The sequence below is a fragment of the Ctenocephalides felis genome, unplaced genomic scaffold, assembly GCF_003426905.1.
Source record: "Ctenocephalides felis isolate EL2017-DRISC unplaced genomic scaffold, ASM342690v1 CF-g0.4_SCAFFOLD_02174, whole genome shotgun sequence".
Taxonomy (NCBI): domain Eukaryota; kingdom Metazoa; phylum Arthropoda; class Insecta; order Siphonaptera; family Pulicidae; genus Ctenocephalides; species Ctenocephalides felis.
This window is the reverse complement of record NW_020538328.1, coordinates 6,362-23,608: the sequence shown is the minus strand read 5'-3', so window position 1 is coordinate 23,608 and position 17,247 is coordinate 6,362. Positions and strand designations below refer to the sequence as shown.

Genomic DNA, 17,247 nt, shown 5'->3' with positions numbered 1-17,247 from the left:
TCGAAAAATGCGCATACGTACAATACTATAGTAAAACTATTAAGTCAAAAGGTACTCAATGCATTTGTATCAAAACAAGAATAAACGCAGCTTCAAAATCATTCTCAAACTTGAACAAGATATAGAAACCCATGGACATAAAATGTTAAGAGTTTTGAACATCGCGAGTAGATCAACAAAGTATCCACTAAACCTATTTTTGTAAAATTAGAACAACATACAAACGACGAAGATATATATAATTTGTGTAAGGTTGTCATCAAACCTTGAAATCCAACTGAAGAAATAGTTTGCATTAAACATTAATGCTTACGTTGTCAACAACTTGGGCATACAAAAAATTATTGCCACAGAATTCCGCAATGTGTTAAATCCGTTGGTGAACATATTACGGCTAACAACATTGGTGAACATATTACGGCTTGTAAGTGTTTTTGGACTGACAATTTAGCCTTCGCAAATTGAAAAGAAAATCGCCACTTGATTTAATAAACATTGATTCCTGGCGTACATCACATAACTTAGTTGTTTAATATTGATAATAAAATTTTGATTTTATATTTTTATAATTGAATTACTGTTAATATTAAATAAGGCAATTATAAGTCAATTACTTGGTTGTTCTTTCCAACATGTATTTATTTTACACAATGTCTTTTTTTATAACTGACAATTGTAAATGATCAATTTGTTAAATGTCTATAAACTAGACAGTTGTAAATATATATGCAAATTAAAAAAAAAACTTACGAAACTATGCAGTTTCACACTGACTGTACTATTTTTCTCGAATTATAATATATTATTGTTGTTTTTCAATATATGAATTAAAAATACATGTGTATTATTACCGAATATTATTATGAATGCTTTAACATATCGAGTTGAATTTAGCTTTAAAAGTGCAGATCTTACCGGTACGTAGGAGTGCTGTGATATATGGTCTTGATGTTTGAGAAATAAATACTACATACGTTGTTTGTTTACGTTTTAAATCGAAACACGAACGCGCGGGAAGAAATATAAACGTCAAAGGTATATTATACGCGGTACAAGATTGCCTGGTTCTTACGTTCTCTGAGACGTAATCATCCTTGACGAAGATTGATAAGAATTCGAGAGTGTTGTTTTATATTTTTTCTATGTGTGGTATGTACCATAAAGTGAATAAAACGACAAGGATTTCTTTAATAATAGGCTATATTGAGCACGTGAATTGCTATTATTTGATAACATGAATGAAGAAATGGGCCAGCGGTGACGATATCGGTTAGGACGTGGTTAGAACCAACTAGTCCCGGGCTCGCTGGTTCGATTCCCGGTACCGCCATAGATCGACATCGGGCAACTTTGATGTCAAATTTCGACTTGAAGTTATAGATCTCAAAATTAGCCTCAAGTGAAAATCGCCTCTTGTGGGTATAGTTGCACATATAATAAAAATGTCAGCAAATACTTCGAGTATAGATAATTAGTCATAACATCATAACTGAACTGGACAACTACTGGGTTGGCATCCATTCAAGATTCATATATAATAATGAAAAAAGTCAAAACAATTACTGAATGTCCTAAGTGTTACAGATTGTAATTAAAAAAAATGAATGAAGAGATACTACATTTTTTTATCAAACAAAAACATGCAAAGTTTTCATTTTACATTTTGAAGGAAAGAAAAATTGAAATAATTATGAAAAACGTAGTCTACATTTTATTACTATATATATTTACTTTACTACTTTTATTAGTTAGTTAATATTGAAAATTGACATCTTCTAATGTAAAATCTTGACCTGTAGAAGAGCTCGTGTATATATTTAAAAGTATTGCAATCAACTACAGTGTGAAGTGGAGTTTAAAACTCCGCGAATAAAAAGGTCTACCACCTGTTTTTTAAAAACAAGTGAAGTTAAATTTTTAAACAATATTTGATAGTAGAGCGAAAAAGATGCATAACCAGCCATCACCTTGATTCTTACGACATTCCTATCAGTAGGTAAACTGCAGCGTTCGAAAATCCATAACGAAAGTAATTTCTATCGTTGATAGGTTTTTTGTTGTGAGCACTGTTGTTTAGTTTACGAGACCTTAAGTATACGTTATTTAATTGTTTTATGAGATGTATAGCTAATTTCAAGTTAAATTCAACAGTTACATACCTCTACAAAAGGTTACACATGGGTAGGGTAAAAGGACCAATTGAACCTTTACAATGGCAAAAAATAGCAAATAAAATTTAAAAAAAATAAAAGAGCAATTTTACAATAGATAGTTATTCCAACTCAGCTGATATTTCTGACAAAACAAGGCTGTATCAAGGTTAAACACAGTATTATCTATGTAAAAATGTATCAAGTAAAGCTGCATTATTCAACCAATGCATGTAAAATGTATATTTTGCATTGGTTGAATAATGCAGCTATCATATTGTAAAATCCTTTTAAAATTTAATTAAGCTGTAATAATAATTGCATCTGTTTTGCCGATGGCCACCTCTTTTCACCCATATTATATAAAAATATAATGGGGTAAAAAGAGAAAGATGACAAATTTTAGAGAAATACTAAAAAATCACATTTCTATATTAAGGAATTAACTAGGAAATTCACTTAATTTCGTTCGATAGTTTTCCGTTTGATACGTGTTATATGTTGTGAAGTAGTTCATTTACAGTTGCAGTATAATAAGTCAATTTGGACTTATGTGCCCCCGCCCTACCCTACGTTTCGCTTTCAATATTGCTTTTTTCGATAATTCACAATTTCGCGATCATTTAAGTAATCTATTATTTAATATAAATTGCAAAATATTACATTTTAGAAATGAATTTACAAATCAGTTACCTGTGCATAGTTTTTCCATTTGCACCATTTGTACCTACATTCGAGATGTTCATGCCATTTCCGCTGTTCATGTTTGCAAGATTGTTAATATGATCACATTATTAAGATTATTTATAGTGTTCATGTTTCCAACCATGTTACTTGTGACGTTGTTAAGGTTGTTCATGGCTCCAAATTGTTGTTGTTGGTGCTGTTGCTGTTGCCGTTATTGTTTGGGTCTTTTCTTTGAGGGGGCGGCGGAGGCGGCGGCGGTGGAATGCGCGGCGGCACACCGCCCATCTGACTGTCGGTCCTGCGATTGCGGTTCGGATGCGGCGGAATGGCCGGCAATGCCGTCGCGTCCGCCGATTGCGCGTTAACAGCAGCGCGCTGACACAGTACGACGCGTTCGATGTTTGCGGCGAAGCGTTTGCGGTGGACGGTAGCGTTCGCTTTGGCACTGCGGGCGGTCGTTGTGGTATCGGAGGGGGTACTACCTGTAATGGAGAAAATTCTACATTATTTTTTTACTACATTTTATTTAGCTCTTGAAGAGCGTAGTAACTTCACATATCAACAATATCAAAAACATGTTTCATTTGCTCATTTAATCGCTTTTAGAAATAGCCGAGAAAAATTATGATCGCGAATATGACATAAAAATTCAAAATCACCAGCGTTAATGTGTACGTACATTGATTTGAAAATTAAATTAATAAATGGCCCAATAAAGCATCTTCAAACGCATAAAATTCTTTTCGTTGCAAAGGTCTTTATGCGATCTCAACAAAAGATTAGAGCACCATTCGTTACGAGATAACGCAAAATGATATTTACGATGTTTTTATTACTTGAATCATCGTCGAGGGATTTTCAATTACTTTTTACTACTTATTTCAATAATATTGGTTTTGCCACGCGCTGATATAATTTCATCATTGCCAGGAACTGAAACTTGACTCTGATGTAATAAAACTTACATAAATCTCTGACAGGACTTTTTTAGTGTTATTTTTTTGTATTTTTAATTTCAAATATGTCCTTACTTTCATTATTAATAATTTTTAAATTATCGACAGAACCATTTTAACTAAATAATCATTTATTATCAAGATTCATAATTTTATGTTGAGAGTCTACATACAACATATAATTACAGATTCATAAAACTTTTTTATAACTTGCCTTAGGGTAAGTTATAGCAATTGCAAAGAAATCAAAAATGATTTTTTTTATATATTTTTTATATTTTAAATTTTATTGAACATTTTGGCATACCTTAAAAAATGGATGTGTGTATATGTATATATGGGTACAATTTTTCGTCCACGTTTTCGGGCGCACGGATCAACCGATTTGAATAATTCCAAAAACATTCGATTCCTACTGACACATGAATTTTTCTAAGGTATGACAAAATGTTGAGAAACCTTAAACTGTGAGGATATGCAAAAACTTTTAATTTCGATTTTTGGACGATTACAATAACTTACTATATAGGAATTTAAAAAAGAAAAATTGGCGGTCAAAAATGATCATTAGACATATGCAGACATATGCACATGATATGCACATCGAATTATCATATATATTATAAAAATCTTGATAATAGTTACAAATTTTGTTGACATTTCTTTGGGGTCCGTACCAAGATTAATAATGTTTAATCGTTAGATCGTAACTCGGCGGTTACGCGCTTTGATATTTCGTGTCTACAACAGCTACACAGTGCTATTGCTTTGACCAAATTACGAAATTATCAAATTTCTTTCAAACATTTCAAATTTCTCAAATATCTATTTTTTCAAAGCTATCAAAAGATTTTGAAGTTTTTGAAAATTTTTCTTAAGGCACGATGCCATGTACAACTAGTTAATTTCATGAAAAGAGCGTGCGGTCGATAAGTACAGCTGATAATAAGTACGGTATGATTCTATTATATTATTAAATTTCTTTTAGAAACCTCAAAATCAAATAGTTCATTCGTTATCGTAATTCATTTCGAACAACTTATATAATTATTTTCAATAAAAGGCATATCACAATTGAGGGTTCAATATCAACATTTCGCAACTTCAAAAAGTGTATTACTCACATTACATATATAGATAAGTTATAATTATGATTACATGTTATTGATAGGTTAATAAAATAATAAATCTATATTAAAATATTCTTGCGAGCACATAAAACTACCTAATAACCACGTGTTTCTCTAATCATTGAATAATTCATATGTCATAAAATAAGCTCGAAATTACAGTTTTAGTACTGATCTTAACATACGTGTCAGAACGTTCACTAAATGTATTGTTCATGAATAAATCCAATGAAGGAAAAACCATTCGGATTTTTCTAAAAGGTCTGTTTGGATTAGAGAAGAGTAAGATACTATGTAAGATTTCCTCTGGGATCGCACTGTTTATTTGCTCTGAAGAACTAACAAGACGTACATAATATACGTCAGGTCTGCCCTCTTACTCTCGACGCTCGTCGACCGTTAAATCTTTCGGAGATAAAGGTTTGCAATCCCACTTGAAAAGCATCTAGCACATTATAATACTTTTTTTCGGAAAGCAAAGTCAAAGAGAATCAGGGAACACATGACTTGACACTGGAAAATACTATATTTAAGAAAAAGTTCTACTTAAAAATAAGTAAATATTTGAATACCATTTAAATCAGAATAACTCTCAATATTCAACGAAAATTAATTAGAAAATAATTACTAATGAATGAAAAATAAAATATTTTTTTCATTATTTAATTTAAATGCATTCGATATTACCTAATATCAATGGTAAACTATTTTAAATTAAATCAATTTTAGTTGATGAAATAAATATAAGTGCACTTGATAAAATCAATAATGTTCAAACCAAATCAATATTGATAAACATAATGTAATTATTCTTCAGCTGATTAATTTACAGTTTCGTAGAATGTCTTTGTGACATTTGATGATTTGACGACTATTATAGTCGAACTGATTGCTGGTCGTATACGGTCTAATGAAACGGCCATTACGCATTGATCAAAATCTATTTATTCAAATATAAAAAAGCTTTTACTATTCATCGATTTTGCCCACCGACAACATATAATATGCGGGTTCTACGGAAAGCTAATTACTTGATATTATTCAACTTACACGATAAATAAAGCCTTCGAACAACATTTGGTTACATAATACTTAAACATAATATTTATTTATATTATTTAATTGTTTGTATAATTTTTATAATCTAATTTCATTAAGTAATTTATATAAGTATATCATAACGATATCACATACACGCATATTATTTCAGATTATTAACTTCCCGTAGGGTAAGGTAATTACGTATTGTAATCGTCCGAAAATTTTTGCATTTTTCGACGTTTTGAAGGTTTCTGAACATTTTGGCATACTTCAGAAAAAATGGATGAGTGTGTGTTTTGTGTGTTCGCATTTTTTCGTTCACGTTTTCGGGCGCACAAATCAACCGATTTGAATGGTTCAAAAAGAAACATTCGATTCCTATTGATAGGGAGATGTGCTGATTAGCTTTTGGCAAAGGCAGATCCAGCCGTTTCGAAGATATACAGCTAAATGTGCTACAAATGGCAGTTTTTGAGAGAACTAAGCGTCTGATTTGAATGATTCAAAGATCTTTTTGCTTGTTTTAACAAAATAATTGCTTTTGGAAAAAAAATAGTTTCAATTTTTTTTTTCAAGAATTTTTTTTTTGTATATCGAAAATAATTCAGATTTTAATTCTGACTAAAGTTCTAATATACTTTAAACAAATAATTTCTACTTTGTAATTCAGTTTATATAATTCTTATAAATATTAGATAATGTTACAGTATTTATTTATAATAATCTATTTGAAAACATTTAATATTCTTCGAATATTTCGTTACGGTACGGGAAGTTCCAGCAATTTGTCTTAAGGCACGATGCCATACACACCACTAGTTTCTATTTTAAATTAATCAACTTCAGTGATTTTGAATTATGAACAATAATATGTTTATAAAACATGGTCTTCTTTGCCATGTTTTCTTCAACGATTTCCAGAAACCTTTTCATTGTCATTTATTTATTATCGATTTAAAGTAATGTTAAAATTATAATCTATTACTTTTATATATTATATAAACTACAAATGAAATAAGTGGAATAACCCTGTGATTTGAATTGCATTATTATACATAAATAATCAATATTGAGTAATCAATAAAAGAGATAGAAATACAAAAATAAGAAAAATCACTAATGTTTATACCATCAAAAATAGTTTTAATAATTTAAGCAACATGCTGAATTATTATAAAGAATATTTCAAAAAAGGAATTTAGTCGTATTATTTATTTTATTACTACTAAGCTAGAAATTACTATGAATTGCAGACTTTTTGATTTGATGCTTTAATTCTTGAAAAATGCATGTTTAATAATTCAAAATATTTTTATTATAACATAAAAAAATTAAACTTACTTCCATTTTCCAAAAATAAAATTACACTCATTGATTTTGTTCTTGTATTTTATTAATATTGTATTGTTTCTGCTATATAAAAAATCTTTAGAAGTTTGGTGTACGGCATTGAAGTTACATGCTTTTAAACATTATATAGTTTACATGCTTAACCCTTCGTCGGTCGGCGTAGTCTGGCCAGACTCTTTTCGACTTCAATTTAAAAAAAAATACTTCTAGTAATCCTATCGACTTGAAATTTCTTGACTTTTCCTAAAATTTCATTAGCTGTCGATCAATAAAAAAATCAGAACAAAAAAATGTACAGATGGATAACTATAAGGATATTATCTTTTTTATACTTAGAACGGTCGGAGTGGTCTGCCCAGACCACCGATACATTTTGTATGAAATATGATGAATTTTGATATATGTAAACCAGTCTTCTATCTTTTTTCTGGTATATTCTATTCAACCTGCCTTTTATATATACTTTGCTATATGTTATAACATGAATTTTAGTATTTACACGACGAGAGTTCCTTGAAAACCTATCACACTTATTGGTTATCACAAACATTGAAAATCGGATGAGTAATGCGCACATTATCAACAATTTTTCTACCCGTACTGCGTTCTAAACTTTTTTTGGCAAACTTGTAGCCGTAAATATGCAGTTAAATTGAAATTATATTTTCACTTTGAGTTTTACAGCTGATTTCTAAGGCGACGCACCTCATTTCGTTTTCATTTGAATTTCACAGTCATTTCGAAGGCGCCGAAGAAAAATAAATATTGTTTTTCATTGGTATAAAACAGAAAAATTAACGAAAAGCAACGATTTTTTTATATTGCATTTTTTTTAAATATGTTTATTAGAGGCAAGCTCAATGCAGGCAAAACACGGTAAGGAGAAGAAAAAACCAAAACTATAAATATTTACTACTTATAATCGTTAATATATAAGACACCAAAAACTAATTTATCCCATATAAATGCATGTAAAATGAATGGTGGTCCAGACAGACCACTCCGACCGTTTGAAGGTAAATAAATATCCGACCGACGGAGGGTTAAATATTACAGTATTTTGCGTGGTTTTTGCAATAATAAGAATTTCGAGATTCATTATTAAGTAAATGCATAATATTTTTTATTCCAAGGATTGCTTTATTCAATGATTTTAACCTGAACTCTCTATTTAACCCTAAAAGAATGACACTATTAGCCTAGAATGATAGCGTGACGCAGGTTAGCGCGTTCCTAGTAAACCGATAATGCGAGATTATCGAGCTTTGAGTTCAGGTAAATATCGATTGCCTCGTTCCAGTTTAGCATAGTATTAAGGTATTTGAGTTCCATAACTTAAATTGGTGTAATAGATTATCGGCGTAAATATGCAGTTTCGCTGTGGTTCAATTCACTACGGGATAGCACACCTGAGCCCGAATATTCATCGGTCGAATATAAAACCGGTGCAGGTGCCTCGTGTCACAGCGCCGCCAAATGCATTGCGAATGAGAAAAACAAATTTCAAATGTTTTCATTTAATTTTATTAATTTTGTTATCGCGATTGGTTTTATTTGTCATGTTCTCATATGTATCGGTTATAGTATCAGTCACATATTTGGTGTGTAAATAATCCTCGTATGTTTAATAAAGAGTAAAAATATTATTAATATATTATTCTTGTAGTTTGAAATTAATTTTGTTGTTGGTAATTCTAGTATCTAGTTTTCTTTTTACTTTACATAAGTTTGCATAAAATATTTTATTATCTATCTCATCAATATCTGTCAGTAATTTAAAACAAAAATACCCTGATATTAATAAAATAAAATAACTAGGTGTAAATTTTGCCTTAAGGCAAGTTGCATGAACTTTTCTATATTCATACATAATCGACTTAATTAATAATTAGTGGAGTATGGCATCGTGTATTAAGGCTGGAACTTCCCGTACCGTAACGACATGATCGACAAATATTAAATGTTTTCAAATAGATTATTATAAATACTCTAACATTTTCTAATATTTATAAGAATTATATAAACTGAATTACAAAGTTAAAATTATTTATTTAAAGCATATAAGTGAGCTTCAGAAATTTAGCCAGGATTGAAATTAAAATCCTAATTATTTTCGAAATACAAAAAAATTTTTTCTTCAAGAACAATTGTGTTTCCAACACAAGCAGAATGTTTTTTTGGATCATTCAAATCGGACACTCCGTTCTCTCAAAACTCGGTTTCTATTTTCTGCACTTCTTGCTCCGTGTCACCGTAACGGCTGGACCTGTCATTGCCAAAAACTAATCAGCACATCTCTCTATCAATATGAATCGATTGCTTTTTGAATTTTTCAAATTGGTTCATACATACGCCGAAAATCGTCGATGAAAAATTGTCTCCACACATACACACACACATGTAAAAATTTTCATTTTCGATTTTCGGCCCAATACTATAACTTACCCTACGGGAAATTAAAAATTGATATTTAGCAACTTCTAAAATTGTTACAATGAAATTAATAATTTTCTTGAAATAAAATGTATGCTTTTTATTAAGAACTAATTAATGCGATTTTCAATAGATACCATGCACTTTGAGTCTTGATAGCCCAAGTAGACATTCAACTTCGGAATAATTCGCATAGAGGTGCTAAAATTGGTATAGGTAGAGTGTCAAACATATGAACTAATCCGACCTCTCCGATTTTTTTAATTGATGTTAAAAGTACAAAATTTTGTTTTGCTCATTTCCCGTAGAAATCATCAGAACTATCAAATATGTTAGTTTTATTTATTTCAAAATTTTTTCATAATGTTTTTGCGTTAAAATCACCGTTTGTGATATTTGAAAAATAGAAAAATTCGTATTTTTTATAATATGCAGCTTTTATACGTCATCGCACGTATAATATAAATGAAAAATAAGAATCCATTGGATTACCTGCTCAAGGAGGACTTTAAACAATCTCTGCCAGCGCTAGTTTCTAGTATCATAATATGATTCACGCCAAAGACTATTAAATCTGTGTAAGACATTTTGTTCCAAAATTTATTTTCATATTACATATTATTTTCAAATTATCTATTTTCAATTGTCGATTTTTTTAAAATTTACTTGCCAGTCAATGATTCTGAAATATTGGTGGTAATAATCCCAAACATTCGATTCAGCAGGGGATAATTATTTATATAAACTTAATTATTTAGTTTACACCTTTTATTAACAATGAAGTATGTGATCCTCCACACTAAGGAAGTGACATAATTGAGAAGTGTTGCTCAAGGAGGAAATTAATTAGGGGCTGACATTATAATTGGATACTTCAAAAGACTCATTGAGATTGTACTATCTAAACTCAAACCAATGGATTATTATTTTTTATTTATATTACATGTTTGATGACGTATAAAGAATGCAGATTATAAAGAATATGCATTTTGCCACGGCAATATTTTAGCAACGGTGATTATAGAGAAATATGATGAATAGAGAATATAATTTTGTAGAGAATTTTATAATAAACAAATCTAACACATTTTTTTGATAGTACCTATAATTTCCGTGGAAAAAGGCTAAAACTAGCATTTTGTACTTTTTGAGATTGATTACAAAATTCATTTGTAATAGCTCATTCAACATCTATACCAATTTAAGCTCTTTGAAAATTATTCCCATGTTACGAATTTTTTGCATTTTTTTCAAAACGCTATGACTGCCGCATTCATTATTTAAAACAATGTTGCATTTTTATAATAAAACCAATTTTCAGAGCCCTTCACTACTTTACGATAGTTTGTTAAAATTACAAACTATATCATCATACAAAAATTTGTCAAAATCGTAACAAAATGTTTTTTTTTAAATTAATTATGATGAAACGGACTCTCAACATTTCCGCGATTTTCAATGTTCAAAATCAGTTTAAAATTTTTTGCATAAACGTAGTAAAATACTTTCGTCGCAAAATATTTTGCACTTTTCTGCTATTCTAAAGAAACGTTTTGGCCGATCATCAACGCAAGTCCTTAAAGACTTTATCGAAAGCTTTCAAATTTTTGAAATCAGTGCAACCCTGTTTGAGAAAACTTCGACGAAAAATCAAACGCACATACCTATTTATATATAAAAAGTTTACTTTTTTAACTTCCCGAAGGAGAAGTTTATGTTTTCATCAAAAAATCCGAATCGCTAATTTTATGTTTTCTCGACGTTTCGAGCCATTCTGAATCGAATGAGACCAAATTTGGAAAAAGTATGTTGTGTGTGTGTGTGTGTGGTGTGTGTGTGTGTGTGTATTGTGTGTGTGTGTGTGTGTGTGAACAGATTTTTTGCCGTAAATCGACGTTTTCTCCAAAACGGTTGGACGATTTCAAAATTTAAAAGCCATTTGATGTATCTCGATGAGGACATAGTCTCTGAGTTTTGTGCGGCGATCGTCCGGCCCGTTTCTTTGTAAATTGCAGAAAAGTGAAAAATTTTTCGTCCACGTTTTAGCCCGCAATTCTGAATCGATTCTGAAAATTCAAAAACCGTTCGATAGATATTGGTTGGGAATCGTGCTGATTAGTTTTTGGTAAAGATCGGCCGGGCCGTTTTCTTGTAATAAAGTTTTTAAAAAAAAAATTTCGACGATTTTTATGATTATTTTTTTGACGATAGATACCATAGTCTTCTAGATCATACTAAAATATTACGGCCCTACGACAACTGGTTCAGCTTTAAAAATTCGTCAAAGTTTGCAAAATCAGTATGGTCTTTTTGGCATTTGTCAAAATTAGACTTTTGATCGACGTTTTCTCAAAAACGCCTGAACCGATTTTAGAAATTTAAAAGCCATTTGATGTATTTCGGTGAGGACTATCGTTTGTCAGTTTTGTGCAACGATCTGCCAAGCCGTTTCTTCGTAATTTGAAAAAAAGTGTTGAACTTTTCGTCCACATTTAAGCTCATCCTACCGAACCGATTTTGAAAAATCAAAAACTGTTCGAAAGATATCATTTGGGAATGATGCTGATTAATTTTAGGTGAAAATCTACCGAGCCGTTTTCTTGTAATTAACCGTTGAAAAAAAGTGTTGAACTTTTCGTCCACATTTAAGCTCATCCTACCGAACCGATTTTAAAAAATCAAAAACTGTTCGAAAGATATTAGTTGAGAATGGTACTGATTAATTTTAGGTGAAAATCTACCGAGCCGTTTTCTTGTAATTAACTGTTAAAAAAAATTTAAGCCGTTTTTCATGAAACTTTTTTTGGCGATATACATCATGGTCTTATAGAATTTACTGAAATATTACGGCCTAACAACAAGTAGTTTAATTTTAAAAATTCGTCAAACTTTGCTAAAATTATTATCGTTTTTTTTTAAAGTAGGATTGATGAAGTATATTATTTACACATTTTTTTGATCAAGTCGATTATTTACACATATCGGGAAGTTCATGTAATTTGCCTCAAGGCTAAATACCAAACCAACTAGTTCAATTTAAGTGTCAAACACTTCAGTGATGTTTTAATACGCGTCATGAAATTAGGTAATCGGATTTTCTGGCGAAAACAAACTTCTTTCATAAATCCTAGGAATGTTAAAAATATGTACTGTATTAGCACTACCGTTTACCGTTAATGTTTGTAATTAATTTCTAATACGTAAATGACATTATACATACAAAACAGGAGAATTGCAACAAACGTACATTTAAGAAAAGTAACCGACGAGATGTTTTCGAAAGCACAATGCAATTCATCATAACCTTTAACTCTGCGCTATGTTAGTGATACACTGAAGTTTTTTTTTGTTTGTTTTTTTTTTTACAGTATTTTTAGCCACCTACATTATTAATATTATTTTCAGCATATTCTATACAATTCTTACATATATAATTCTTATACATATATCATATATAGTATTATATATACTATCTAATACTTCTTATATCCTAATCTTCCATTCAATTATTCTTTCAACTGATTTTCATTCTTCTTCTTGTTTCTCAATATGTTCTTCTCATCTTCTAAACGAAACTTCATTTTTTCCTTCTTACTTCTAATACAATTTTTTCTTGTATTCTACAAATTAACAATTCTTAATCTAATTTAATATTTTATATTTTGATTCTGGTATTGCTGAAGATTCGAACTGAATTCCTCCAGCATGTGGGTCGAGAACACTACTGAGTGAGCTATTCCCGCCACTACACTGAAGTTAGTTTGCATAAAAAATGCAAAATACCAACAGCTATAAGGGCACATTGATAGGAACACTATTACCCGTATACGTATAGCGCGCGGTCTATTTTTTGAAACTTTAATTATTTTTGGTTTGCCTAAAGATCTTTTCACCATGCAAAGTTCATAAAAATCACAGGAGAGATTCTTTCTGCTTGAATTGTATTTTCTAACACACACATATATATACATATATATATATATATATATAAATATAAATATATATATATATATATATATATATATATGCATTAAGGGGCACAACTAGTGTAACCGCCTAAAAAAAGGTGATTTTTGGGAATTTATATTAAAAAAACTACTATATCAATCATTTCAAAATTTTAGAAGTATATTTATACATGTTTTAAGAATACATAGTAAAATTTTTGAAGGTAAAATTAAATATTTTTTAAGTTATCTTCAATCTCCAACGGCGCGACAAAAAAAAGGCCCTTAACTGCTGCCGTGATTCCGGCCTTCTACGTGGATGAAATAAAAAAAAAAATTCTCGTTACACTAGATAATATTGTCTGTAAAATAAACTACGATAAAAAAAATAAATCCAAAATTGACAAAATGGCGGCGTTTTAAAAAAAGGCGAATTTTATTCAAATTTTGGTCGTTTTTTGACTGCCAAAATTTGATTTTTGATCCGATCAAAAAATCGATAGTTTATTTTACGGAGATTTTTTTTTTCTATATAAAGAACATGTAAAAAAAATTTGATAATGATCAGAACATTCGTTTTTGAGTAATCACTGCAGCAAATTCGGAAAATGCTGTTTCGAGAAAAACGCGTTTAAAGATAAAATGATCGTTGTACTATATACTATATATATATATACTTTTTAAATGGCTGTAACTCAAAAACTGTTTGAGATATCGTATTGAAATTTTAATATGTTATTTTTAAAGATGTAATCTACTGAAATATGAAAAAAAACAAAAATCGATTTTCTCGAAATTTCACACTAGTTGCGCCCTTTAAATACATGAAAAAAACTATAAGGTTGCACTTACTAGTGCCTGTAACATGGGCTGCGGCTCTGGTGACCGCTCCCTGCTTCTCGATTGCTGGGTCGTGGCTTCAGCAGAGCCCGCGCTCGCCGCGGTCTGTGCGGCGTTGTTGCTGCTGCGGGTCGGGCAATGGTGTGAAGAATGTCTCCTCGTGACTCCGAGGGATCCGAGGTCGACAGGACTGAGAAGCGATTGCTCGGCGTCGAGCAGGTCGAGTAAAGCGCGCTCCTGGTCGCCGGCTCCAGCCGGCGCGCGAGGCTGCCTGTTCGCCCGGGCCTAGGGAGACGTAAATCTTTATCAAACTTTCACAAAGTTACTTCTTGTGTTTGCGAATTGGTTTGTTCTACAGCGAGCTTAAGAAGTATTAAATTGATAAAGTCGACAATTTTAGGATATACTTTTATTTTTATACTGTCTTTATTTTATATTACGTTAAAATACCATTATCTCAGTATATGACATTTCTTAGAATGTACTAATGATATTCTCTTCAGTTATTTTTTCGATTATTCCAAAGAAAAAAATGTTATGTGGTCTAACTACCGCGGTCGGCAAATGTTATATTGGTTGTTGTCTCCGTCGAAATGTATATGCAATTTATACAAAAAATTGTATCCAAACATACATACATACACACACACATACATACATCCATTTTTTCTAAGGTATGGCAAAATGTTCAGAATCCTTCAAAACATGAAGATACGCAACCATTTTTATTTTCGATTTTTTTGCGATTACTATAACTTACCCTACGAGAAGTTAATATGCCAAATAAACCAAACAAAAAAATACAGTTTTGGATGGTGCCTGAAATCAATAGTAAAATATATAGTATAATAAATGAGTTCCGCTAATTGAGAAATGACTCCAATTGAGTAGTTCGTTGTTCTAAAACTGATACAATCATTCACAGCGTTTAAGCAATTAGTATAAATCAAATTTCATTACTCTACGGTTTATAAAAGCAAACCGAAAAATTGCTTGTCCTAACTTTCAAACTTTAACCAATAGAAATATGTGTGCGAATACAAATTTTGTCAACGATTTCAGAAACACGGATCAACGGATTTGAATAATTCAAAAACATTCGATTCGCATTGATGAGAAGACGTGCTGATTAGTTCTTGGAAAAGGAAAGTCCAGGCCGTTTCAAAGATACGGAGCCAAAAGTGCCAAAAATGGCAATTCAGTTTTTGAAAGAAAGAAGCGTCCGATTTGAATGATTCAAAAATCGTTTTATTTGTATTGACGAAATGAAGAACTGATTAAATTTGGAAGGCCAGGTACAGCGGTTTCGGAGGTTCAATAAAAAATTAAAAAAAAATCATTTGACGGTCAAAAAAGATCATTAGACATATGGACATCAAATTATCAGGTATTTTGTAGAGATTTAAAAATACGGCTACGGAGCGTGATTTGAAAAAAAGGTCAAGTTTTCAAAAAACCTTAATTTGCGGTACGGGAGGTTCCAGTTTCAGTCAATCTGCTTTAAGCCATAATGCATTGCCTTAACAGCATATATTAATATATTAAACTTTCATAGGCTCTATTTTTTATACATTTATATAAATATAAATATAACTATTATATAACTATAATATGTATATATATATATATATATATATATATACCAAAGCAGTTACGTGCATTATGCATTATCATATATTAGTACAAGCTATTCTCTCCCGACGCAAATCCATTATAAAATCATCAAACAGATTTAAATCCACGATGCATAAATCGAGAGAGTTCTGCGTCTAGTTAATCTGTATGGACGCACGTGGTCGGAATACGATCTTTTCACTTTAAAAGTGCGTCCATACTAATCGAAAAAGCCAACACGGCGAACGCTATATAGGTACGACGTGCTCGCTGAGGCATTACTAGCACCTTTTTCGGGATAAAATCACTTAGAAAAGCCGATACATTAAACTGGATGGACAAGTGAAAACTCGGATTCGGTTTTTATAATAAACAAATGATATTGTTAGACCGTATATTTAATGACATAGCAAAGAAATTTATTATATGTACACGCCTTTTGTGATTTATCACATTTTATAAACAATGTCATTGATTGCAAATAGGGTTAATATAAAAATACGCTATCTTGAATTATTATACTCCCGAAGGAAAAGTTTGTTTTCGCCAAAAAATTTGATTTGCTAATATCATGTTTTCTCGACGCTTCTGAATCGAATGAGACCAAATTTTGAAAAATTACGTGTGCGTGTGAGAGCCGATTTTACACCTTCGTCGGCGTTGTCTCAAAAACGGTTAGACCAATTTCAAATATCTGAAAGCCATTCGATGTATATCGAAAACGCCTAGCGTTTGTCTGTTTTGCGCGACGATCAGCCAAGCCGTTCTTCGTTAATAGCAAAAAGTAAAATTTTACGTTTTAGCCCGTAATCTTGAATCGATTTTAAAAATTCAGCAACTGTTTGAAAGATTGTGGTTGGGAAAGATACTGATTAGTTTTTGGTAAAAATCGGCCGGGCCATTTTCTTGTAATTAGCTATTGATAAAACATTTTTCGAATATTTTTAGCGATAGATATTATGGTCTTCAAGAACACACCAAAATATTATAGTTCTATGGCAAGTCGTTTAATTTTAAAAACATATCAACGCTTTAGAAAATGACCAGACGTTATTGACGTTCATTAAAAATATTCCATTCATAATTATTTTTTTTTCAA

General features: G+C 30.9%; 1 protein-coding gene across 1 annotated transcript; it reads right to left on the bottom strand.

Moving 5' to 3' along the window:
* Positions 1-3,005: 3,005 nt before the first annotated feature.
* On the bottom strand, positions 3,006-15,005 carry LOC113380491 (branchpoint-bridging protein-like). The gene is made up of 4 exons (XM_026619714.1): positions 14,985-15,005; positions 14,547-14,819; positions 3,204-3,319; positions 3,006-3,135 (listed from the first exon to the last, which is right to left on the bottom strand). The coding sequence occupies exons 1-4, from the start codon at positions 15,003-15,005 to the stop codon at positions 3,006-3,008; spliced, it is 540 nt and encodes a 179-aa protein (XP_026475499.1).
* Positions 15,006-17,247: the final 2,242 nt, after the last annotated feature.

Coding starts and splice junctions, on each gene's coding strand:
- LOC113380491 (XM_026619714.1), bottom strand. CDS start 15,005: ATGTCATATACTGAGATAATG. Junction 14,820..14,984: donor TGTCATATACTGAGATAATG/GTATTTTAACGT, acceptor ACGTCTCCCTAG/GCCCGGGCGAACAGGCAGCC. Junction 3,320..14,546: donor AGCCCATGTTACAGGCACTA/GTAAGTGCAACC, acceptor TCTCCATTACAG/GTAGTACCCCCTCCGATACC.